Below are 27,189 nucleotides of genomic sequence, written 5' to 3'. Positions count from 1 at the left end.
AGGAGAACAAACTAAAACATTAAAAATACTGGCAGTATTTGCATATGAGGAAATAGGGTAATGTGGTTATTTGCATACTGTGTTTTCAAAGATTTTTCAAAAAAATGTTCCAAACTTAAAGTAACATTTAAAAAAAAGCAGGCCATACACATACACATATACACATAAACACACACATATATATGCCTTTATATATATACATATAAAATCATTTTATGTAGCCAAATAAGAATGATCAAGAAAGACAATGTTGCAAATGATCTGACTAGGGACTGGAGAGATGGTTCCCCTGTAAGCTGGCAGACAGTGCACAGGAGTTTTAAGAAGGCAAGCAAGGTCTGAGCTCTAAACACATACTTATCTATGTAAAATATGACATTTGAGTTTAACTTCAAAAAACGTTGCTAACACTTAGAAATCACTGCGAGAAGAACACAGTGATTTAAGTATGGCTCTATGAACCAAATATGCTTATTTCAATTGGATCTCCCTCTAACCTTCCTGGTTTGAAAGCAGTTAGAAAACAACATGCACTAAAGGGAACAGTGGCTCAGACCTTCAATCCCATCCTTCAAGCAGAGATAGGAGAATCACTCTAAGTTTGAAGACAGTTTTGAGTTATATATCATAGGTTCTAGACCAGCCTGGGCTCAAAATAAAATGCTGCCCACCCACCCCCCAATCAATATACATTACAGTTCTAGTTAAGAATCTCTTGTCCAAATTTTTGGTACCAAAGGTATTTCAGGTTTCAGAATATTTGCATATACATAAAAATGTCTTAAAAATAGAATGCAAGTACCACTAAACTCATTCATATTTCATAAATTCATCCAGAACATATTCTGAAAGTCTCTGGACTGTTTCTGAAATGGGGCCTTACTACGCAGGCCAGGCTGGCCTTGACTTGTGATCTTCCTAGCTTAGCATCTTGAGTACTAGATTATAGGCATGTTTGCCACCACACCATGCCTGGTCATTTTCAGTGATATATATTTTGACAACAACCTTCATGAGTGTATGGTATAGGATTTTTCCACTTATAATCAATCCTGTGACAACACACAAAAGTCTCAGGTTTTAAAGAATTTCAGATTTCAGAATGTCAGAATAGGAATACCAAGTGGCACTGTATCAGACTAGAAAGTTGCTTCTCAATTAGGGGACTGCCACATCTACCACTAATTAGCTGTATAGTAAGTAATAATAGAAAACCCTTCTAAAGTTATTTTCTCATCTATAAAACCAAGTTTACCAATAATGTTTACAACCTGTTACTGTAATAAAATTACCTACAAAATGTACTTTTACACATAGCTACCCACAAAAAGACACTATTAATAACCTTGGCTCATTAGGTTTACTAGGTAGTAAAAAAATATTCCATACCTACCTGCACATATACAAATACTCATAGTAATTATGTAAAGCAAGTGTCAAGAAAAACTTATTATGGAGCCAGCTGTGGGAGTGCGTGGCTACAAGTGGGTAGGAAGAGGTAGGTAAATAAATTTCTGAGTTTGAGGCCAGCCTGGCCTACAAAGTGAGTTCCAGGCCATCCAGAGTGACATAGGCCCTAAATAGATGCACAGACAGGTAGGGTAATTAATAAAAAATAGGAAGAGAACAACTCATTATAGGTTTTCCAGTGAATAATCATATTTGAAAATAAGGGCAGGAGAGATAAAAAACACCAAAATTACTCAAGAAGTTTAAATTCTTTTTTTTTTTTTGGTTTTTCGAGACGGGGTTTCTCTTTATAGCTCTGGCTGTCCTGGAACTCACTTTGTAGACCAGGCTGGCCTCGAACTCAGAAATCCGCCTGCCTCTGCCTCCCAAGTGCTGGGATTAAAGGCGTGCGCCACCACGCCCGGCTAGAAGTTTAAATTCTTATTAGGAACCTCTTAATACATAACTATATTAACTAACATGTTTCAATTTATGAAACATTTCACAGTTTAGTTTCAATGTACATAAAAAAATTTAGCTTTAATATATTTAGAGTATTAAGACTTGTTTATTCTGTTTCTGATTGGATTTATAAAATTTCTGTATATTACAGTGTTTTGGTAAACAAGTAGACATATTCTAGAATGTACAAAACCACAAACAAGTTAAATTCACAAGTTACCTATTTAAATGGGGACAAGAAGGCTGAGCTGGGGTATAAATCAGGGGAACACCTATCTAGCAAGCACGAGCTCCAAAGTCTTAGTACTACAAAAAAGAAAAAGAACTTAAAAAGAGAGGCATTATTTTACTGGAATACAGGGTTTGTTTAGCTGACAGCTCACCTGTTAGTGGAGCCCCGTGAAAAGTTTGTGAGCCCTGATATCCGTCAGGAGCTGGGTCTTGTCCGTAAGGCTCTGCCGGCCAGCGATGAGGGGATGCAGAGTTATTGCTATTTAGCTTCAATTCCTGCATCTCTTTCTATTTAAAATAAAAAAGAAATAAGGAATGTTAAATGTTTAATTATACAATGCTGGAAACAGTCTCAGCAAACACTCAACAAATATTGTAAACTTAAGTGGTTGGTGTCATTTAGATTATACTTTCCACTGGAAAAGGAGTGCCAAGAACACAATTCCTTAATTCCTCATTCACTTTAACTCTACTCCAAAGAACTAACTCCCTAAATCTCATAACATTTCCATTCATTTTTACTTACATTTATCTTCATAAAATTTAATCCATCCAAAACATTTACCTACTCAAAAAACTAAGACCTACAAATGAAACATCTTTTTCTGACACTCACTTTCCTAAGCATTCCAAGCTACCTACTCAGCTTCCAAATTCTCGGTCTCATAAATCTATATTCTTCTGATTATCAACACTGAAAATCATCTCTTAATACTTATCCACATGGAAGGTAACCAACAAATGTCCAAGTTTACAACCAATGCTCAGCAGCTACTAAAAGCATTATATGCCCAGACATTATCGCATATACACTGTTAGATCATTGTTAGCAAACAATAACCCATACCTCACATAGACGGGTAGAGAGACAAAAGCAAGGAAGGACAGAGCTGGTACCTAAGCTACACCAGACTCCAAAACGGTTTCACAACAACTCTCTACTGCCAGACAAGATGGCAGAAACACTAGAGCCTTCTACAAGACTATCTTATCTCTGTTACTTTATTAAATGGACAGCATCCCGACACAAGAACTTACAAAACTTTCTTTTTTAATATGGGACTTACCAATGAATTGTTTCTATTTTGTTTGTTGAAACAGAGTTTCTCTATAAAGCTTGGCTGTCCCAGAACATACTACTTGTACCAGGCTGACCTCAAACTGGAGATCCTGTCTCTACCTCCCACGTGCTGGAATTAAAAGTATGAGCAACTACCACCTGGTTTCCTATTTCACTTTTCTCAAAAAAAAAAAAAAAAAATCAAATATATCTGGGTATAAAATGACTGGTCAATTTTGAAAACAGCTTCAAATTTTTGAAAACAGCATCCAACTAATTTAAAATAAATGAGATCAAAAAAACCTAATGTACTTGCTTTCTTGATCTAAATGCTGCATTTGGCAAGGTAGCTCACATATATAATCCGAGTAACAGGAAAAGTAAGGCATGAAAACTGTTACAAGTTTCAAGCCTTCCAGTACTATATATAAACAATGACTCAAACACAAAACAAACAAATAAATGTGTTTCAAATACCTCAATTTTCAAGTTCAAAATAGTCCCCACTTATCCACCTCCTCAACTCCGTCTAGACACTACACGTCCACAAATAAAAACTACAAAACATGATGGGTACCTAGCCCATAGTTCTAAACTGGCTATACAATATAACCGTAACTGTTAATAGTGAAAGAGCTAGGGACCCTGGGGAGCCAACAGTCTGTAAAGTGTCTGTTACACTGTGTTCAGACTCCAGTGTCCACATAAAAGCTGGGCTTAGTGATGTCAACCAAACATCCTAGCATTATAGGGCGGAGAGAGAGAATTCCCCAGAACTCACTGGCCAGTCAATCTAGCCAACTGGTGAATTGCACAATCGATAAGAATAAAATAAGGTGGAAATTAATAGAAGACAACCAGAGGTCAACATCTGTGGCCTCCACATGTACACACACATTAAAAAAAAATGTGGTAACAACTGGTTTCAACAATTCTAAAACTTCACAATACATAAATTAGACAAAAGAAAAAAACAACTTTTCCAAGAATAACTAGCGTCAAGAGCTCTGTGTAGGAACCAGTTTTCTAAGCTCACAGACAAGGTCTCCATTACATTTCCACAGAATAGTGCTGAATGACTGAAACCTGTATATTGAAAGAAACTCTAATGTGGTAGTATGGTTTATATAACACACACACACACACATACACACACACACACACACACACACACACACACAAATTATTGTACAAACCCAAAACTTTGTTATTTAATCAGTTTTCAAAGCTGAACACTGTTGATTATATATACCATAATAATCACCACATAGCAAAATGTACTTAGTGTAACATTAGGTATAGGAATAATTTAGTTCTTAGCCAATAGGCATTAAAAAAGATTTGTGTAATTCTAAAATTAAAAAACAAAACACTAAATGCTAGACTATAAATAAGCCATTCATATAAAAAGCATACACACACACACACACACACAATTAAGTACAGACAACTTTTCAATTCCCAATGATAAATTTGATATACTTTCTCAACAGACATGCTGAGAAATGAATTAACACAAAATAGTATGATAGTGTATAGTAGTACAAGTTACTCATGTGGGGATAACAGAAATCAAATTATGTTTTACATAAAAAGTTATCTTAAAGCCGGGCAGTGGTGAGGCCTTTAATCCCAGCACTTGGGAGGCAGAGACAGGCGGATTTCTGAGTTCGAGGCCAGCCTGGTCTACAAAGTGAGTTCCAGAACAGCCAAGACTATACAGAGAAACCTTGTCTCGAAAAACCAAAAAAAAAAAAAAAAAAGTTATCTTAAAAGACTTGCGGGGGGGAGGGTATGGGGGACTTGAAATGTAAATGAAGAAAATACCTAATTAAAAAAAAAAAAAAAAGGGGGGGGGGGCTGGAGAGATGGCTCAACAGTTAAGAGCACCAAGTGCTCTTCCAGAGGTCCTGAGTTCAATTCCCAGCAACCACATGGTGGCTCACAGCCATCTGTAATGGGATCCGATGCCCTCTTCTGGTGTGTCTGAAGACAGCTACAGTGTACTTACATAAAATAAAAAATAAATCTTAAAAAAAAAAGAAGAAGACTTGCATCTCATATGGAAATAGTAAGTAATTTAGAAAATATGGTTAAGAGTCAAGGGAAACTGATTCTAACTATACTAAGGGTACACTTTGATCAACTGTAAGTAAGGACAGGGGGGGGGGGGGAGAGAAATGAATGAACTTGAAGCCAGGTGTGGTGGTGAAAGCACTTAATGACAGTACTCAGGAGGCAAAGGCCAGCCCAGTGGACAGAGGCAGGGCAGCCAGAGTTACAAAGAAAAACATTTGTCTTGCAAAACCAAAGAAAGTAAGGAACTGATTAGAGAAAAAAATCTTAGCATGAGAGTTACAGTGAACCAAACTAAATGTCACCTTAATGGCCTCTACTTGCTGGCAGATCATTTTCAGTAAAGAATTTTGATCTTCTGCCCATCGAGGTGGTGTCTTTGGAGAATACTAGACATACAAACAAACACACGAATATGTTAACAGTGTTTACAACATGTAGAAAACAACCTCATAGTACAATGACTCGTTTGCATTCTACTTGCCTTGTAACTTTTACTTGGTGATAGAGAATATTTGGTAGGAGATGGTGTTGAATGCTTTAACTCTGAATCAGCACTTCGCCAGCAACCATTTTTATAAAGAGTACCTCCTTCACTGTAGTCTTCAAGTTCCTGCATAACTGAGTTCAGCATCTCTTTTACAGACTCAAGGGGAACAGGCAACTGAAAAAGAAAATGCCTTAGTTTGCAAAAATAATGCTAAAATACCTTAGAAATAAAGACCCAATTTTATTAAGCTGTTCGCATTTTCCTTATTTTGTTTATTTGAGTCAGGAACTCACTTTGTAGCCCAGGGTACCCTTGACTTCTCAGTCCTTATTCAGCCTTCGAAGTGTGAAGACTATGTGTGTACCACAGCACATTTTAACAAGCATCTTATTACATGTTAAGTTATACATATAAAGGCATTGCAGAATATAAAGTCTAAGTTGTTCCTATCACATTTGTAAGTCATAGTAACAAAGAAAAGTGAACTTAGAAAGCTTTTCCTTATGGAAGTTACACATTCTTCTCAGATACTTTGAACAGAGTGAAATATAAATGCTGAAATACACCAGACAATATAATCCTAAGATCAGCAATACACATTAATAAACAAAATACTCAGAAAGAAGGTTAAACAGAAAACCCCTTTGAGTGTGAAACTGCTGAGAGCTAGTCCATAGGAAATAATAAGGGGAAAAAAATGCTGATTTTACATAACCAAAATTCATTAAGAACTAGTCCTGGAGCCTGGCGTGGTGGCACATGCCTTTAATCCCAGCAACTTGGGAAGCAGAGGCAGGCGGATTTCTGAGTTCGAGGCCAGCCTGGTCTACAAAGTGAGTTCCAGGACAACACAGAAAAACCCTGTCTCGAAAAACAAAAAACAAAACAAAACTAGTCCTCAAGTTATCATATTCATTTTGAATACATGAAAAAAAGACAAAATTACTGTCTATCTTAGAAATCAGTATGTACTTAGATACCAAAGTTGTGTAGGTGTATGAGTGTGTGAGTGAGTGCAAGCAAGCTAGATATTTACACATGTATGGCAGGAATGTGCACATGCGTGCATGTGGAAGCCAGAGATTGATATCAAATATTTCCCTTGATCACTTGATCTCCACCTTATATATGGAACCATGGACTCTTGCTGAACCCTGAGCTGCTTCTTCTAATCTAACTAGTAAGCTTGCTCAAGGGATGTCCTATCATGGCCACCTAGAATTTACTTGAGCACTGAGTGGCCAATCTTAGACCCTCACACTTGTGCAATCTTCCCAACCCCAAATGCCAAATTTTTGTTGTTTCGAGATATACCAAAGCTAAGATAAAAGAAAACTTAACATTCGTACACATTCACACTACACACATGCCCCTAGCACATCTATCCTAAGTGATACTTAGAGACATAAGAAATGCCCACATTTAAAGCCTGGGCAGTTATCAACAATACTAAACATCAGACAACAGCCAGCAACTTACTTTCTGAACCACAGAAGTATTTGAATCACTATCATCTAAAATCCTTATCAGGTAGTCCCTAGTCTTTCTCAGATAATTTTTGCATTCTTCTTGTTCTTCAGGAGACAAGGCATCATTTTCAATGTCTTCTGCTTTCCTGTGGAAAATCTACACAAAATACAATTAGATTTTTCAAAGCAAGCAAGCAAACAAACAAACAAAACTCAATTCAATTCTTATTTCACTTACCAGTGCAAGATTCCAATAAGAAACTACATTTTTAATAGATTCAAAAGCAGTCATAGCATCTTCTATATTTCCATTAACAGCATCCAATATAGCAAAAGTTATGTGTGCATCTTCTTCATATTCACCAATTTCAGATGCCTAAATACATTTATTATTAGTTAAACTGCTTCAAACCCAAATTTCCAAAGATTACATTTTATCTGAAGAAAATTAACATTTCATTATAGTCATAATTCTTATCAGCTACAAGATTTAGAAAGCAAAACTATCATAAAATAGCAACACAATTTACTTAGTTATTTTCTATATGTGTATAAATTACATAAGTAATCGGTTCATTAGCATTCTTTATTACCTGAATATCCACACTATGGAAATGTTTAAACAGAGGATCAATAGGTTCAGGAATACTATTCTTCTTTCTGATCATCTTCAACAATGGTAAAACTTTCCTCCAATAATGAACACTTCTGCCTATGTATTCCCGTTGATCATAAAAAGAATTAAGACTGCTGCCCTAAAATAGAAAGTCAGAAGTCCGCAACATTATAACTGTTTTTGAGAAACTGAGAAAACTTTCAAATTAAAATTAAGTAGAGCATCAAAAGAAAAAGTTATGAACTGCCTACAAGAGGCAGCCCAATCTATTTTCAAGAGTTGCCATTTTTAAGTGGCAAGATGGCACACAACTGGCTCACAACCTTGTATCTGGGATATAGAAGCAAGCAAATTGGAAGTTTAAAGTCATCCCTGGCCATATATCAAGTTCAAGGCCAGTTAGGCTATGTGAGACTATGTATCACATTTCCTCTGTAACAACACTTGCAATAAAACCTGACATTTTTAGAGAACCAAAGTCTGCCTCTGAAAGAAACACTTTGGTCAAAAAGCTAAACAGCCACATCTACTCTGATATACAATACATAATATTAGTCTTAGCACTAGTCAGCATTTTACTAATTACTTATGTGTAAGCAATTAACTTTATTACAGAAAAACACTTTTATTTAAGACAAAGTTCTCTTTTAAAAATTAACATTTCAATGAACTCACTGTTTTTTGAAGACTCTGGGCCCAATGCACAAGCAGAGCAGGTTGAAGGCCGTGCTTTTCCTGGCCTCTCAGACTGTTTATTTCACGTTGAACTAGAAGTCGCAATTTTGCTGAGGTTCCAGGTCTTAAAAAAGTAAGTTTAATTGAATTATTTTAAAGAACTGCAGTTCAGCACTTACATATATGTTAAGTGTCTTCACGTGACAACTAAACTAAAGCCCTAGTAAAACTCGGGCCCTAATCTAAGGAGTATCACTGTTTACTACTTACAGCGCCTTTCGGTGAATCAGAGTACAAACTGCATCCCACCACGTCTTCTGTCTCTCTGTACAAAGCTGTCTGCACACAGGAAGTGGCAAACACAATGGTTGATAGGAAGTGTGGTGAGAATTACACTTCTCCTTTAATTGTAAGTGACTGGTATATATAACTCCAAGTAAGAATACCTGTTTGATTTTAAAAAATAGTAAGTTAGAAAAACAAATTACAAACACTAAAAATATTTAATTAATTATCATCATTGCTTACTTCAAGATCTAAAATACAGATTGATTCAGGTGCATTTGTTTCAAGCCTTGACGTCTCCTGAGGCAAATGGTGGAAGAGCTGTTTTAACCATTTTCGAATTGCTGGTAAAGTAGACAGTGAATTCCATTGTAAGCCAAGCCAGGTAAGGTGCTGAAGACTACCATTATGTGCTCGAACGGCACCTGGAACAGAGGGGAAAAACTGCCATGCATGATACATTTTCTTTGGGTCTTTAGATTACAAAAATAAACAACTAATTTAGCAAAAAATTTAATTACAAACATTTTTTTCTGTTTCAAAACTGAAGAACAGAATAGCAAAAATTTCACATTTTTATTGAATGTATTCATACTTTTAAAAACTTTGTTTTTCCAAGACAGGGTTTCTCTATGCAGCCAGTCTGTCCCGAAACTCACATGCTATGGCCTTGAACTCAAGAGATCTACCTACCTCTGCCTTCTGAATGTTGAGACTAAGGGAGTATGCCACCATGCCCAGCTACACTTTATAAATTTTAATAAGAAACAGTGTAAATGAAAAAGGTTTTCTATACCATCTAAGAAAATAAGACTCATCAAGAAAGTTAAAAATTAAACTTAAAAAAACTTAAAAAATTAATAAAACTAAACTGTCAAGAATAATGTGCACTTTATATTATTATTATTATTAAAGTTTCAAGATTTTCCTTTCAATAAGGAGTAATTAAATTACAATGGAATACTTAATTTATGAGCATATTAAAAGATGTTTTCTTCTATAAGAAATCTAATACTGAAAAAGCTTATGAAATTCTGGAAGTAAAAAAAAGTCCAACTTTCCTAGAAACGATAACACTTCTAGCAATTTGCAAGAAAAAAAAATCTGTCTCAGTAGTTTCATTTTTAGGAAACTCCAAGGAATTGATTTCGAAACACATACTATCTATTAATGAAGTTCTCTAACACACTGCCCTTTTGTGATCATCACTGCCCATCTGAAAGAATAAAGTTATTCAGTTTGTACAAGGGCACTAAAAAGGTCAGCAGACTAGCAAAGTGGTCCAGATTTATAGGAAGAAATAGGCCATGTACATTGACTAGGTATAGCAAGAAAAGGCTAATGGCACTCCTGTCCAAATAAGTATTCACCCCAACAAGGTGACTGTCACAAAGATAAAACAAAACAAAAACAAAAAACACCCTAGAACATAAACAAGGAAAAAAAGGGCAAATACAACGAAGAAAACAATGGAGAAGATGCAAAGGTAGAAAAATCTTAAATACAACTTTCATTAAAACCTGGTTAAATGAGGCCAGGTGTAGTAGAGTATACCATTAATATCAGCACTTCAGAGGCAGAGCAGTCGGATCTCTGAGTTCAAGGCCATCACTTACATAGCTAATTGCAGGCCAGGCAAGACTATATATAGTGAGACCCTGTTTCAAAACAAGCAAAAAGATCCTGTTTGAAGTTCTAAGTAGTATTATTTTAACAGTAGTAAAAAACTGTAAATAAATTAAATGTTGAATAATACAAAGTACCTAGCAAACAACATATACATACAGATATATACATACACACTATAGGAGAGAAAATTCACAAAAGCAAAACATATATAAATATATGTTTATAAATAATTATTTTGCCAGGCAGTGGTGGCACACACCTTTAATCACAGCACTCAGGAGGCAAAAAACAGGCAGATCTATTAATTCAAGAACAGCCTGGTCTACAGAGCAAATTCTAGGAGAGCCAGGGATACACAGAAAAAAATTCTGTCTTGAGAGAGAGAGACAGAGAGAGACAGAAAAATATAGAAGCAAACAAATATTTCAAAGAAAATGTGTCATTTACACCTGTACATCTATTTTATGTAAACTAAATCTAGAAAGAATCCAAAATATATTATGACTGTTGCGCCTTCCTGGTAGAAACAGATTATGATGAAGAATATTTCTTTGAAAGATGCAACTTACCAGTATCATATCTAGCCAAGTCATCAGGGTCTGGCACTTGTCCATCAAGGTTTCCAATATCATCATTCCCAAGAAAGGATCTCTCCTTGGATGACTGACTGGAAAACAGAGCATCACAGAGAGCAGACTGGCCGCTTTTGTTAGCAAAAGATTCCACAACTTCCTTTAGAAAGTCTTGCTTGCCACGACTTAAGTTTAACAACATGTGCCCTGAAAAACAAATTATTCCCATCATTGTATAATGAAACAATTACTTACTCCTGTCTCTTAATCATTTCATTGAGACATCCAAGAAGAAATTAACAAGGTTATCTGAGACCCCATTTTCCAACCTCCAAATCACAGCTGGTCAACAAAAACAGTACTTTATCAAAACTAAACAAGACAGGCTTCACAGTATCTGTCTACATAAAGTAAAACAAACAGAAGGGGAAATAAAATGAATTTAAAAATGCCAAAGGTCTTATCATTTTAGATAGTTAATATAGGAATTAAGAGACCTTCCGACAACAGCCAAGAACCAAGCCCCAATGCTCTGATCTGACGCCCTGGTGGCTAAAACTCTGATGGCTAAAACTGGGTTCTCAGATTCTTGCTGTTTTTAAAGAACATTAAGGAAATATCTATATGTAGGCTCTACCGAATTTTTTTTTTATTCCACAAGTTCAGGATAAGGATTTAAGCCAGTACTTGGATTAAATACTATTACATATTACACCATGGATGGACCCCAAAAAATATAGGAAATATAGAGTTACGAAGCATTTTCTATCACTCTATTTAGGCAATTAAAGACTGTCCCCACAGAGCAGTGTCTCCAAGCAGTAGTGTTAAACAACATTTGGCTACAGAAATGCTTTGCACACTCAAGAGGGATGCTCTAACACCCAGATAGAGCAGGTATCTCCACTGGGAAGCAAACAAAATTAAGTAGGTTCTTATTTTTAAAGAATGCAATGGGGATTTAGCTTAGTCCTAGCCTATCAAGTACAGAGTCCTAGGTTCAGTCCTCAGCCCACACCCTCTGGGGGGAGCAAAGTGGGGCAGATAGAATGTCTTTTTTTTTTTTTCTAATCTCTGCTATGCATAACACCTTTGGCAAAGTAAGAACAAGTATGAATATAGCAAAACGTGGCAAAAATAAGCCAAGTAATTATAGAGAATTATCTAAGGATACTATAAAGACTTTAACTAAAGTAGCCTAAAGAAAGTTTGAATCTTAGGATGGCAAGATGGCTCAACTTTCAAGGCATGTGCCACTAAGTCTGAGGACCTGAGTTCAACCCCAGAGCCCACATGGTAAAGACAGAATCAACTCCTAAGTGATGTACAGTATGAGTGAGAACACATACAACTCATACACACAAATAAATAAGTGTAAGGAAAAAAATTTAAATATTTTATCATTTCAGAATTTAATCAGTTAAAATATTATGTTACCTGACTGGCTAAGGCGATCGTGGGCCATCGTTTCCAGGAGATTTTGTCCAGCTTCTCCTTTTATTAATTTAACCTTTGGTCTGGGAACCTGACAATTTTAGAATAAAAATAATCTAATTCAATGATACCCATATTCCCAACAGTTAGATATTCCTTTCCATACTATTTCTTAAATAATCTCGTTAATTAGAAAATAATTATTTTTTTAAAAATATTTTAATTAGGGTATAGTAGATAACAGAAGAATCTATTGTGAGTTCAAGACCTGCCTGTGCTACACATGGACTTCCAAACAAACCAGGGCTATGAAGATCTTGTCAAACACCTTGAACATGGAGAAGTGGAGCAGGTGCCTAACTAGACAGAGCCTTCAGTCCTACAGACTAGTGTTCATAGTACTGAAAGATATTCTTCACACTGCCAAAGGAGAATGGTAAACACCAACTGTAATGGTTTGTATATGCTTGGCCCAGGGAGTGGTACTATTAGAAGGTGTGGCTTTGTTTGGGTAGGTGTGGCCTCATTGGAGGAAGTGTGTCCCTGTGGGCATTAGCTTCAAGAGCCTCATCCTAGCTGCTTGGAAGCCAGTGTTCTATTCTGCTAGCAGCCTTCAAATGAAGATGTAGAACTCCCAGCTCCTCCTGCACTATGCCTGCCTGGATGCTGCCATGCTCGATGATAATGGACTGAACCTCTGAACCTGTAGGCCAGCCCCAATTAAATGTTGTCTTTATATGAAGAGTTCTTGGTCACTGTATCTGTGCACAGCAATGAAAACCCTAACTAAGATACCAACCCAGCCACACACCCTTCACTCTACAAAGGTGACCTGACTGCGAGATACACTGACAGTGTACAAAGCTTGCCACCGAATAACTGATCTGACTTAAGGCTCACTCCATTAGATGAACCCTATGCCCAATGCCACCTGGGTGACTAAGACTAAATAGGCCAATGAGCTAGGAAAAACCAAGTACTACTGTTCTGCTAAAGGAACGTTGCAATAAAATGCATCCTAACAACCTCCTGCTATACTCATAAATCTTTGCATGGCTCAACTAACATCAGAGAAGCTGTCTCCTGCACCAGATGGAGACAAATGAAGACCCACAGTCAGACAGTATACAAAGAATGAAAGACCTAGGAACACTCAGCCCTAAAAAGAAATGTTCCAATCAAATCCCTCCCCACTAGGGCTCAGGGAACATTACAGAAGAGGCAGCAGAAAGAGTCTAAGAGCCAGGATATAAAAAAGGAAGCCAAGGAATCAAGGCCTTCTAGATACAACAGGGCTGGCGCACATATGAACTCACAGAGACTGTGACACCTGCACAGGGCTTGCATGGGGCTGCACTGCATAAGGTCCCAGAGCTGAAAGTGAATAAACATCTCATTCCTAACCCTGAAGCTATCTCCAATTGACTGCCACTTGCAAATGAAAAAGTTTCCTCCAAGACAGTCTCACTAAAGAAACAGACCACTCTTAGGGGTAGGCCGCATGGCCAGCATTAGGCACAAAATGAACAGCATCTTTGAAGGTTCTTTCTCTCATGTTATGTCAGGGAAGTTTTTTGTTTGTTTCTTTTTTTTTTTTTTTTTTTTTTTTACCTTACATGTCCTTTGCACGTAATTATGGCTTCCAGTTTGGGACTTTTATAAGAATCCTAAGTGTGCAAATATGAGTATCACTACATCTATAGCCTTTTTGTGCTTTTTCTTTGGTTCTTCTTCATCTCATTTTATCATATTCCAATTTTTTGTTTTTATTTTACTATTTTTTCTTACTATTATTCCTTAGATGTCTGTTTTTCTATTAAAGACAGAAAGTGTGTGGATCAAGATGAAAAGATAGAAAGGAACTGAGAGTAGTAGGGAGAAGGAAAACTAACCAGAATATACTGTATAAAAGTATCTTCAATTTGAAAAATGTTGCCAAAAGAAACAGACAGAGAGGGATAGGAGCATAAGAGAAAAGGGAGAGAAAGAAAAGAGCAAAAGAAGGAGAGGAGAGGGAGAGTGGGGAGAAAATGAAATATGTGAAGGGAAAGAGGAGAGGGGAGAGAAAGGTAGAAAGGGAAAGAAAGGAAGAAGAGAAAGTGGAAGGACGGAGGGAAGGTTATCTGCCCTATATAACCTCTTGAATCAAGCTTATTTAGCCCATATACAATTTCATCTTTAGAGGCTGGAGAGATGGTTCAGTAGTTAAGAACAGTAGCTGCGCTGGGAGCTGGTGGCAGGCGGATTTCTGAGTTAGAGGCCAGCCTGGTCTACAAAGTGAGTTCCAGGACAGCCAGGGCTACACAGAAAAACCCTGTCTCGAAAAAACAAACAAACAAAACAAAAAACAAAAAAAACAAAACAAAAAAAAACAGTAGCCACTCTTACAGAGAACTTGGGTTCAATTTCCAGTACCCTCATGGCAGCTCACAACTGTAATTCTAGTTCCAAGAGATCCAACAGCCTCATACAGACATATGCAAGCAAAACACCAGTGTACATGAAATAAAAATAAAACATTAATAATAAAATTTCATTTTTAATATTATGTTCCTAGAGATGGCCAAGCTAAAAGAACAAATGCTTCAAAATGATCTACAAATAAATAAGCCCAATATAGACTGTCCACAAGAATGCATTAACGCCTGCTTCACCTAACTAAACAATGCACTGACCTTGTTAGAGTTGTTTATCAAATTAACTTGTATCCTAATTTTAACACAGGATTTATTCACATATTTTTATTATACATTATGACATTAACTATAAGAAACACAACAGTCTTTTTGAAATAATAACTACACCTAAAACCGGAAAAGCTTACCTGAAATGCTACAAGATAGCACAATGCAGCCAGCTCAGAAAGAGCTCGCCACTGGATGTCACTCTGCTGACCCATCTTCAAAAGCAGAGAACCAACATGCATGTAGAAATGTCCTTTTGTTTCTAGGAAAGTAGCTGATAGCTCATCATTTCCACCCACAGAAGACTTCACAGACTGAAGAGCACTATCAAAGCTGTAAAATTAAAAGAGTAAACAGGCAGTCCACACCTACAACAATGTGACTAATCAGTTTCATTATTTAATTCAAAATAAAATTACTAAGACCTACATTAAATTTCATCTTCTTCATTCACACTTCACAGATGAAGCACCCTAGTGGATAATCACACATCAAAGAGCTAGTAGGAATTTTCACCCAGCACTCTACAAGGATATCCTACTCCAAAATAGCTATTACTTACACACACAAAAAAAAGCAAATCAAATTATTGATAAAATGTGAATATCCAATATTAAATGAGAATAAGACATAGTTCAGAAATTTTTAGTTTATATTTTAACTAACATTTTTAAAATCTAGTAGTGACCAATCCCTGCAAGTTTCACACTGTGTGAAGGATTATTTTAAAGCAGCTTATCTCAAGAAATGAGAGCAAGAGACTTTCTACCAAATAATGTCTGAGAATTTCTATGGGTTCTCAAAGATCTCTTAGGGAATTCCTTGAGGTTAAAACAATTTTTGTAATAATAGTAAGAAACAAGAAATGTTTTGCCCTTTATACTTTTTCCCACACATGTCTAAATGAATTTTCAGAGAATTCAAATATTAAACATAATGACATAGTTGAGAACCTAGCTGTGTTCAATTAAGACAGATGCTACACAACCAAAATGTATAATAATGTCTTATTTTCTCACAACTTTGTTGTTTAAGAAATCCTTTAACTCTTAGGGTCTTTCTCTTTAGCTCTGGCTGTCCTGGAACTCATTCTCTAGACCAGGCTGGCCACAAACTCAAGAAATCTTCCTGTCTCTGCATCCTGACTGCTAGGTTTAAAGTCAAGCGAATTTTGGCACCTCTGTCCAGTGAATCCTTTATTTTCAAAGTAGTGATCCATGAACTCCTATCAGCCTGTCCTTACACAAATACAAAGCGATGTTTATGTGATATGAAATTTGGTTCAAAAAAAATTTTTAAAAATGGGGGTAGTAGGGTAAACATGAAAACTTGTTATATCTGAATTACTTTGTTCCTAAGCCAAAACGATGTTTTCCAAAATATTAGCGATGCTGAACGCTTACATCAGCAGATCTGAACCTGGCCACTGAGAGACAAAAAACTTTCTTACATGGTTTTTACTCAAAATTACATTAAAAATAAAAAGTGACGGCCAGAACATTCATTTGGCTGTACTATTAAGCATGCCAAAATTGAATATTAAGCTGTGAGGCTAATTTTAAAAGATGAACTGTAATAATCTTCTGAGGATGGCAATACAGCTTAAGAGGGTAAAGCTATTTATAGCCAAGACTGATGAAGTCGTTCCCCGGGACCTACAAAGTGGAAGAACAGAACCAACTAACTCCTCTACGTTATCCTGATAACTGCACCACAGCATGTGACACCTCATACATAAAAGAATGGAACTTAAAATTACAAGAAAATAATTCTCTAAAAATAAGTTGTATATAATTATATAAAATCCCATAAGAGCAAAAGTAATTTTCCTCTGAGTGTTTTACTGTGTGGACTGTAGGTAAACTAGAGGAATGCTAACAATGTAAAGAACCTAGACCAATTATTGCAAAAAAGAAAACCTGTCATTTGTTAAGTGTGTGCCTGTGCACACTCTCTCAACATCACCATACCTTTCCAATAGTTCTCTACCTTCCTGCACATCTCTGGTGGAAAGTGTAAGTAGCATAAGGTTAGCATAGGCTAGAAGTAAGTCTTTATTGGTTGCTCTCCAAGTACTTTTATCAGAATCCAAACACTGCAGAGACTCCAGATATTCCTAATTTTTAAGAAAAACACAGTGAGTTACAAAACTTCAATAGACTTTGAAAAATTGACCACTGTATCCCTACAAACTACTTGGCCCATTCTTATTAAAACTGTGCAAAACTGAGTGTTTTTATGCTAGCCTTTTAAATAAAATATCAAACACACACACACAGAGCAAATTATAGGTGTATGAAATTACATTAGCCTTATAAATAAAAATACCAAATACACAGAAAGATCCACACCGAATTTATTTTCCCAATTTATTGACTTAAATTGAGCTTGGCAAAAATGTCATTTTACAGTTGTGCTATATCAATGAAAGAAATTGAAGTGTTAGAACACTGTAGAGAAATAAGTTTCACCTACCTTAAGAGTCTGTACAACACATAAATTCCATTCTAAACTTGAACGTAAAGCTGTGTTCCTGTCTGCCTCATGGCAGTGGGCCACAGCATCCTTCAATCTTTTATTTGAACGGTAAAGCTCTACTAGTCGGATATTTACATGAATATCATCAGGTCTTGCATAAAGTTCTGACTGAATCAAGTCAAAAAGTTTATTCCATCCATCTTCACCTTTACAATCTAAAAGTTGTTCCTATTTGGGAGAAAAGTCATTAAATGTTGAGTAATCTAAGTTTCCTCTGCTTCCCAAGTACTGGGACTAAAGTCATGCACTACCATGGCAGGCTACAACACATTTCTTTATAATAGGTCTAAGCTTCTGACCTGTAGATAATTATCTAATGAACCAAAGATTTTATTCCAGACAGAGCTTCATTTACACCTTAGCTGCACACACCCTCACCTTACTTCCACTGATTACAATATGATACAATCGACCAACTACACTGTACAATCTATGAAACTGTATAATCACTAAAACATGATTCCAGAAAAATAACTGAGATAGCATTTGTAAAGTTTTATGTTGCCTAGAAAGACAACACTCAGAACTGTTTTAAAGGAATTACTTAAAGAAAGCAGGAGCATGTTCTGTTAAGTTGCTACTGAGAAGTATTTAAGCTTCAAAATACTAAAAATGATCGTATCTTAGTTTTCTCCATAAGTTTCTTGGTTTGAGGCTTTACCTTTAACTTATAAATGGCAGGACTTCCTGGGAAAAGTTTGGCTGCTCTTTCAACCCAGTATTTTGCTCTTCCATCAGTCACATCATTTTTACAAAGCAATTCTGCAATCTTCAACACAAGATCTTTTTGCGTTGGGTTTAATTCCACTGAACGCTGATGTCAGAAAAAATACCGAAAATAGAAAATTTAACTTGTATACATAAAGTCATCAAAAAAGCTGTACACATTATCTATTTTTCAAAGACTTTTACATTTTTAAAAATTATATGTTTTTGCACATGAGCACCCACATGAATGTAGGTACACAAAGAGGACTACAGAGGATGTCAGATCCCCTAAAACTAGAAGTACAGGTAGTTGAGTAGTTCCATATGGGTGCTGGGACCCCACTCAGTACAAGAGTAGAAGCAGTCTTCTGCTGAGCCTCTGAAGATCCTATTCCTAAATGATGTGAGTTTAAAGCTGGGAAAGCACCCATAGGTTTTTTGTGGAGTGGTGTGGTGCCCCCATATGCCACACTTTTCATTTTAGAACTCAGGAGGCAGAGGCAGGAAGATCTGCGAGTTCAAGACCAGCTTGGCCTACATAGCAAATTCTAGTTCAGCCAGCACTATATAAGATGCCCTTGAAAAACAGAGCAAAAACAAATTTTTGCAAAAACAAATCAAATAACTTTTGCATTACTTAGGAAAATTAAAAGAATAAATGAAATCATTATCTCTGACCTTTTTTTGGCCTTTTTATAAGTTACATTTTTATTTATTCTGGATTCCAGGGGTGTATGTACCCTTGTGCCAAGGCAAACCAGTCAAGGTCACAGGACAACTCCCTGCTTTTACCTTGCAGGTTGTAGGAATCAAACTCAAATGGCCAGCCTTAGCAGCAGGTGCCTTTACCAGCTGGGCCATCTCACCAGTATGGACTTAAATTTTGTGTTTTAAATATTCAAAATCTCAAGTATGTTCCGAGCTAAGCCACCTAGTAGTACTGATGTTTGTTTTCACTACGTGGATAAAATGTGTATGATTATTTACTACATACCATGGGTTACTTATTACAACCCCTGCAAGGTTATATTTTTCTTTTAAGCATGTACTGCTTTTTAGCCTGCTTGTAGTATGTCTGCGCACTATGTATGTGTCAGGGAGGCCAGCAAGATGCCAGATGCCTTTGAACTGGAATTACAAAAGGCTGTGAACCATCATGTGGGTGCTGGGAAGGAAACCCAGCTCCTCTGGAAGAGCAGCCTATGCTCTTAATTATTCCAGCCTCACATAACCTGTACTTTAATCATATAATTACCTTATAACATTCTACAGCTTTGTCTATATTTTCTTCGACTTCATAAAGAAGACCCAAAAATCTGTGGGCTTTAGGGTCTCTCTCTTGCACATTAATATACGTAGAAATGTATCTGTTTTAAAATACAAAAATAACAAATTAAACATATACTGTACCTAGTATGTACATTAAAATAATTTAAAATAAAAATACTTGCAACTAGACTGAAATACTGATAGTAGATTACAGCCTAAACCAAGCAACCATCCAATTATTTTATTGTAGCTCAATTACTGGCTACCATTACTTATTTAACATAGAGTTTAAAAATATTCATTTCAAAGTAACTAATAACCATACAGAGCTAATAACATGTTTACACATTTTACTATTTAATTCACGATTTAGACACTTATTTTATGTGTATCTAAGTGCTAGCATAAAAGTATTTGTGCCACAATGGTGCCTGGTGCCCAAGGAGACCAGAAGGTGGCACCAGGTCTCCTGGAGCTCAAGTTACAGGTGTTAGGAAGTCCCCACTTCCTCTGCAAGAGCCTCTGAGCACTCCTAACCACTAAGCCACCTCTCCTGACCCTCATTTTACTACAAAGTGCTATATTCCTCAAATATTTTTCCACCGCTACCTACCAGAAATGAACACATAAAATGCTTTTTCTTCCTGATTACACTTAGTAAAGCATTGAAGAATTTCACATAAGATAATCAAAATGATTATCATCTACAAACAATAAAATTTTAAAGTGAAAATATGTAAAACACTAAAGTTTCCCAAACTAAGAGAATCGTGTCTAAACAAGAAAATTATACATAAATACATTATGTCATACATAAAATTCATCAGAGAGATAAGTAACTAAGTGTGGTATTAAAGAACTATCCTTTTAAAACCAAGGTTACATGCAGCCTTTCTCACTACCAAGTGCCCTCCTCTTCCTATCACTGCTTTCATAATCTGCCTCCAGTGTAACTTCCACCTCTAGGCTACTCTGAGTAAGGAAATGAGACTCAGCAAGTCTCTTGCCTTACTGACAAGACAGCAACTGCTCAACTGTTAGCACTGAGTCTGTGTCTGTTGCTTATCTCCAGCCACCTGAAGCACCAGATAGCTAACCAAGAAGAAATTGACAAACAGGAATGATCTCTTTCATCCTACCCGAGAGCAATTTTAGAAAAAGTGTTTTAAACCAAGTAACTTCTGCACTAGATATAAACAGAAAGCAGTAAGAAATACTTGTTAGAGGCTCAATCTAACTATTGTCTGAGAGCAGTTAATTCCTGATTCCAGAATACACTTGAAAGAAAAAATGTGTTCTTTAGCAGTTTTTCCTATTACAAGGATGAAAAATTAAAACATTTCCAGTTTGGTACTTACTTTTTAGCAAGATCATATTCTTTAGCTTCATAGTACAGCTTTGCAAAATAGAATCCTTTCATTGACTTCTAAAAAAGAGAGTTGAGTGGTTTTACTGTTCACATTTTCAAATATTGCATTTTTTTCAAAGTACCAAAAAAAATACCCTAACAAGTTTAATACTATTTTTTTTATATAAAAGGTAAAAAATGCTGCCTAGTGTTTTAAAAGTTAATGGTCCCAAATATTATAATTTCTATCATAAAAAATAAATTCAAGGATAGTTAAAACAGACATCAGAAGCTACATTTCAAGGCATGTAAAGTAATTCATATCTGTACTCCTAAGCACTCAGGAAATAGAAGCAAAAAGATCATGAGTTCAAAGCCATCCTAAACTCAAAACCAGCCTGAGCTTACAGACAGACAGAGACACAGACACAGTCAGACACACACACAGCTTCACTCATTCTGACTGGCTAGGGATGCTTGGCCATGTATTACCCAGCATGTTTTATGTATTACCCACCAAGTATTACCCAGCATGTTTTATGTATTACCCACCAAGTATTACCCAGCATGTTTTGTACTGACTCACTGGCATCACTCTACAGAGAAGTACACAGAAAACAACTTGTCTGGGGAAAGAGACATATACTAGAAATCACTCTTTTCCTACCATGTGTAAGAAGTCTCCTTGGGAAAGCATTTCAGAACCATTAAGGTACTAGAAATTCCCTGGTCAACGTACTATTTTCTTTACAGACCAGCATTTTACACAAGGCTAAAATAAAATTTGGTATTTTGTTTTGGTTTAGGTTTTTGTTGTTTTTTTATTTGCTTGTTTTTTGTTTTTTGAGACAGGGTTTCTCTGTATAGCCCTGGCTGTCCTGGAACTCACTCTGTAGACCAGGCTGGCCTCGAACTCAGAAATCCACCTGCCTCTGCCTCCCGAGTGCTGGGATTAAAGGCGTGCACCACCACCGCCCAGCTCAAGCAAGACTGATTTCTTAAGCAATGAAATTGGTTTTTTTGCTATTTACTTTAGTGGTAATATGCTAAGAAAAGCTATTCTCACTTGAGATTCGTAAAATTTTCATCCCTATTCTTTCAGTTTCTCTAAAATTATTTTGAAATATAACACCTATTTTTCCAAGTAGTATACACTGGAGCCTTTGTTTCTAAAACCAACCATCAATTTTCAAGCAATACCTACTAGATAACCCACCCATTAAACAAACCAATCCCTTTCTCCATATTTTGGAAAGAACCAAATGTTCACGTGTAACAGAATCTGGTTCTGTTTTGAAGCCATCTTCTAGCTCTAGCACAAACTGACCTGAAATGCCACTACAGCCCAGGCTGCAAATGAACTGGGATTACGGTTATGAGCTACTATGCATTAGTATGTATCTTTTATGTATTGCAGTCTTAATTTATTAATACCTCTTTCTGCTACCCAACTTTACAAATGATTTACAAGATTATATTTGAAAATTGAACATGACATGACAATAGCAAGTTGTATTTACTTTCAATTTTTTTTAACAGTTTGTTTATCCAATTTACTTGTCTGCATGTAGGTTGTGTACACCACATACCTGTGTGATGCTGGAGGAGGTCAGAAATTAGTGTTGTATCCCCTGGAACTCAAATTATGAGCCACCATGTGGGTCCTGAGAACTAAACCAGTGTCTTTTGCAAGAGTAGTAAGTGCTCTTAGCCTCTAAGCCATCTCTCCAGCCCCTTCAATTTTTAGCTAAGTCAGACAAACTTGTAATTCAGTATTAGCTTTAGTTATTCAAAAACAATATTACAATATACAATCAATGTATATATCTGACTAGAGGTGCTTTTGCAAGTTCACTAGGACAAGTAGAGGAGATATATCGCTACTATAAATTTGTAAACTATATGAACATAATATTTAAGATAACTGGGGCTGCAGGGGATCTGATACATTCTTCTGGCCTCCTTAGGCACAAGCACACACAAAGATACATAGACATACATGTAGGCAGTACACCTACACACATAAAAATAAATTTAAATTTTTTTTAAAGACTAAATATAATTAGGACTGACAACGTGGCTTCAGTGAGTAAATGTACCTGGCATTAAGCCTAAAGACCTAAATCCCATCCCTAGGCCTCACATGGCAGAAGAGAACCAACTGCAGCAAACTTACCTTTAACTTCTACACACGTGAGCATACACATATACATACATAAACACACACACACACGCTCCCAAAATAAAATGTAGTAAGGTATTAAGCTTAAGTATCAAGCAGAACATTGGTGAGCAAGCACTCAAATGTTTTTATATCAATGTTTGTTGCATTATATGTATTAGGCAAAAGATATAAACAACCTAAGTGTCAATCAACAGTGAATGAATAACCACATGTAGCATACCTAAGGTAATATATAATCTTATAATGTTAACTTATAAATATCTTAAAAATTATCTTATAATATTAAAATATTCAGCCACTCACCGCTCCCCACAAAAAAGCTGGGCAGTGGTAGCACACGCCTTTAATCCCAGCACTCAATGCCACTATAGCAGAAGAAGCAGGCTGCTCTCTTGAATTCAAACTAGCCAGATCTACAAAGTTAGTTCCAGGATAGCCAGGGCTACACACAGAAACCCCATCTGAAAAACTATTTAAAGAATAACAATAGGGGCTGGAGAGATGGCTCAGCAGTTAAGAAAACAGACTGCTCTTCCAGAGGTCCTGAGTTCAATTCCCAGCAACCACATGGTGGCTCACAACCATCTGTAATAGAATCTGATGCCCTCTTCTGGTGTGCCTGAAAACAGTTACAGTGTACTCATATAAATACAAATAAAACCTTTAAAAGAAAAGATTAATAGTAGTAATAATAATAAGGAATTAATAAGGAATAATTCTCCCAACACCTGCTACAACATGGATGACCTTAAAAATATACTAACAGGACAAATATAAGATTCTACAAATGAAAAATAAAAAATAACCAAATTCATAAATAGAAAAAGAGGTCACCAGGAACACAGAAAAGAAGGGCCTGTGGCATTATTTCTTAATAGAACGCGTTTAGCATCATCTTTTTTAAAAATACAAAAAAAATTGGAAATAAGAATTATGACTGAGCTGGACATGATGGCGTACACGTTTAATCCCAGCACTTGGGAGGCAGAGGCAGAGGCAGGCGGCGGATTTCTGAGTTTGAGGCCAGCCTGGTCTACAAAATGAGTTCCAGGACAGCCAGAGCTATACAGAGAAACCCTGTCCAAAAAGAAAAAAAAAAAAAAAAATTGAACAATGGAACTAGTTAAAACAAAAAATGTCTTATAGTTGTCATACTATCCAAATCAATATAACCAACCCAACCAACCTTCGATAAATATTAAAAAAAAAATAGTAGCAGGATGTGGTGGCACACACCTTCAATCCCAGAACTTGGGAAGAAGAGGCAGGTGGATCTCTGTGAGTTTGAGGCCAGCCTGATCTACACAGTGAGTTCCAGAACATAATAGAAACTCTGTCTCAAAACAAAGAAAAACAACTCAAAAGTCATATTTGAATATGTAGAGACTTTGAAATGGTTCCTAACATAATTTAACAACCATTTACACATTTACATACAATTAATACAATAGTATTAGATACTTTAGTATGCTTTATCTGAAATGCTTGGCATTTTTAGATTTCAGGGTCTTGTTTTTTTAGATTTTTAAATATCTTCAAGCATGTTAGATATCCTGGTAACAAATCCTAAATCTAATATAAACACATTTATCTAAAATGTACACCTTATAGACAGAAACCCAAAAGCACTTTCATATAACTCTTGTACCATGGCATTCTGATTTTGATCCATCAGAGGAAACTGGGTGTAAAATTTCCCACTTTGGGCATACCAGCACTAAATGAACTTGAGACTTTTAAAATCGCTTTGGGGGAGGGGTTGTAGATTTGCTGGACTGGATTATTTAACCTGCAGAAGCCATCTAAAGAAGAGACTTTAAGTAACAACAACAACAACAACAAAAATTATGCCATTTGACTTGTATGTTCATGAACTTTGGTTTATATAGATGACCATAAAACCCTCAGAGACAGAATGTAAAATATATATATATATATATATATATATATATATATATATACACAACTGAATTGGGCGTTTGTAAACAAAAATTGAAGCCCTCTGACTCTTTGTATCTCAAAGTCTGCCCTAAATGTTAACACGAATCATCCTCGGTAACACTAAATAACACTAACAAGGTCAAAATGCCGTTTACTGATGAAGAGTCTATACTGTACCAAGTTAGTTTACCAATGGTAGAACTTGATTGTTCAACACACCCCTCCCCCGCCCAAAAAATAACTGACTGTAGAGCCTCTGTACATCTCTCTCCACCGGCCAACACTCTTTAAGAACCCAAAATAAACACAACGTTAATGATCTTAAACACACACACACACACACACACACACAAAACACGTTGCGAAATAACGTTAGAAATGTTAAGGTATTGCAACTACCGCCTAGAAGGAATTCCGACTAGCAGCCTCCAAAAGGGGTTTGGGGAAGCGGGGCACAGCACTAGAAGACTTAAATTATGGGCCTTCCGTGTCGTTTATGCTGACGCGCCCTTCCTTCCCGCCCTGCTTCGTCCGTGGAGCCACCCACACAACCGTGCAAGCCCACCGCCGCGCGGTGTCAGCCTCCCCCCGAGACACGGCAGCCGTGACAGGGCCTAGCTATCCGGGAGACCGACGACGCCGGGCGGGCGGGCGGGCGAACCCCGCAGAGCGCCCCACGACGGCCTACGGAGCGGAGGCCGAAGAAGCCAGGCCCGAGTGGGCCCGCGGATAGCCATGAAGAGGAAACGCTGGCGGCCGCAGTCCCCACGCCTCCGGTGCTCAGCAGCGCCACGCCGCCCGCGACCGCCTCCACTCCAGCGGGGAGCCGAGGCCGCCGGGAGCCATGACACCGGCGCCACCGCCACCGGACCAGACCCGCTTACCTCTCGGGGCGACGGGGCGGAGCCCTGCACCGAGGCGATGTACCGCTCCACGTCGGCCTTGCTACGCCTCATCGCGCCGCGGACCAGGCTCCCCAGGAGCGGCAGACCAGCCCTGGGGCCTACAGCGACTGCGGGCTCCAGGAGGTGAGCGCCGAACACCGGTGACGCAGCTCCGTCGCGAACGGATGGGCACAGGGCGTGCGGCGCGCGTCATCACTGTGCGCCGCGCTGCGGCCTGGAGCGCCTGCTCGCTGTCACCCCGCCACGCCCGCGCTCCAGACCACGTGACCGTTTCGCAAACGATCGAGACGAACTCCCTTTCCCCGGGAAAGGCTTTATAGATTTCACTGGTGCTACGTCACAAAGCGGACCTAAAATGGCAGTGCCCTAATAAATCCGACCTTTTCGGGTGCTGCATCTGGTCAACACTTGATTTCCTTCTAAAGAGACAAACGTCGTCATTGCCTCCGGTTTCAGCAGAATAAAGGTTAATATTGGTTGAACAGTGTCTTTATGCTTAGATAAATCGGAGTGGAAATATTAGCGTTACGTGATGAGATGCACCTCACGGGGTAGTTGACGGTTAGGGGCAGAGGAGGAAGTGGTGGCTTTCCTGGCAAACAGAAACAGGCTTCACGAGGTTTTAAGAAATGATGACTTTAGGTTTCTGTTTGGGTAAGAATCGAGGCGGCCGTTAGGACGCTGTCAGCAACAATTGCCTTCAGGGGCCTGTTTTGTGACTTAACAATGAGCAGAACAGATTATATTAGAATATTAAAAGTAATAATCTCTTCGTGCTAGAGAGATGGCTCCGCAGTTAAGAGTGCTTGTTGGTCCTCTGAAGGACCGAAGTTCAGTTCTCAGCAGCCGGTTCCAGGGCATCTATCTAAATCCGGGTTCTGACCCCCGTAGAACCCACACACACACGTCCTCATGTACACACACACACACACACACACACAAAGTTTTAAGTAATAGTCTCAAGATTGTGAATAAACTGTCGTAAACGACAACTGCTGAAAAGAACCTTTGTCTGCAAAGACTGATCAAAACCGCAGTGGAGAGGTTAGAGTGGTGCAGTTCCAGATGTTAAATACCTTATTGTCAGATACAAAGGGTACCCCACCCATCCCCCAAAAATGCCACTGACTCCAAAATTGGATCTAACTTAGACTCAGTCTGGA

At 37.5% G+C, this 27,189-nt stretch overlaps 1 protein-coding gene across 1 annotated transcript in view; it reads right to left on the bottom strand.

The window, feature by feature from the left end:
- The window catches only part of Ranbp2 (RAN binding protein 2), a 47,304-nt gene extending 21,099 nt beyond the window's left edge, over positions 1-26,205 (bottom strand). Inside the window, exons 1-18 of the mRNA NM_011240.3 lie at positions 26,006-26,205; positions 21,006-21,073; positions 19,634-19,745; positions 18,332-18,484; positions 17,608-17,838; positions 17,103-17,248; positions 15,273-15,465; positions 12,452-12,539; positions 11,012-11,221; positions 9,057-9,238; positions 8,799-8,974; positions 8,529-8,652; positions 7,831-7,992; positions 7,476-7,613; positions 7,248-7,394; positions 5,763-5,942; positions 5,584-5,667; positions 2,295-2,430 (exon numbers count right to left, since the gene is read on the bottom strand). Of these exons, the coding sequence (NP_035370.2) occupies positions 2,295-2,430; positions 5,584-5,667; positions 5,763-5,942; positions 7,248-7,394; positions 7,476-7,613; positions 7,831-7,992; positions 8,529-8,652; positions 8,799-8,974; positions 9,057-9,238; positions 11,012-11,221; positions 12,452-12,539; positions 15,273-15,465; positions 17,103-17,248; positions 17,608-17,838; positions 18,332-18,484; positions 19,634-19,745; positions 21,006-21,073; positions 26,006-26,077 (2,602 nt within the window). The 5' untranslated portion in view covers positions 26,078-26,205. The remainder of the gene's footprint in view (positions 1-2,294; positions 2,431-5,583; positions 5,668-5,762; positions 5,943-7,247; positions 7,395-7,475; positions 7,614-7,830; positions 7,993-8,528; positions 8,653-8,798; positions 8,975-9,056; positions 9,239-11,011; positions 11,222-12,451; positions 12,540-15,272; positions 15,466-17,102; positions 17,249-17,607; positions 17,839-18,331; positions 18,485-19,633; positions 19,746-21,005; positions 21,074-26,005) is intronic.
- Positions 26,206-27,189: the final 984 nt, after the last annotated feature.

The sequence above is a fragment of the Mus musculus genome, chromosome 10, assembly GCF_000001635.26.
Source record: "Mus musculus strain C57BL/6J chromosome 10, GRCm38.p6 C57BL/6J".
Classification (NCBI taxonomy): Eukaryota; Metazoa; Chordata; class Mammalia; order Rodentia; family Muridae; genus Mus; species Mus musculus.
The sequence above is the reverse complement of the archived record's forward strand: the minus strand, read 5'-3'. Positions and strand labels throughout refer to the sequence as shown.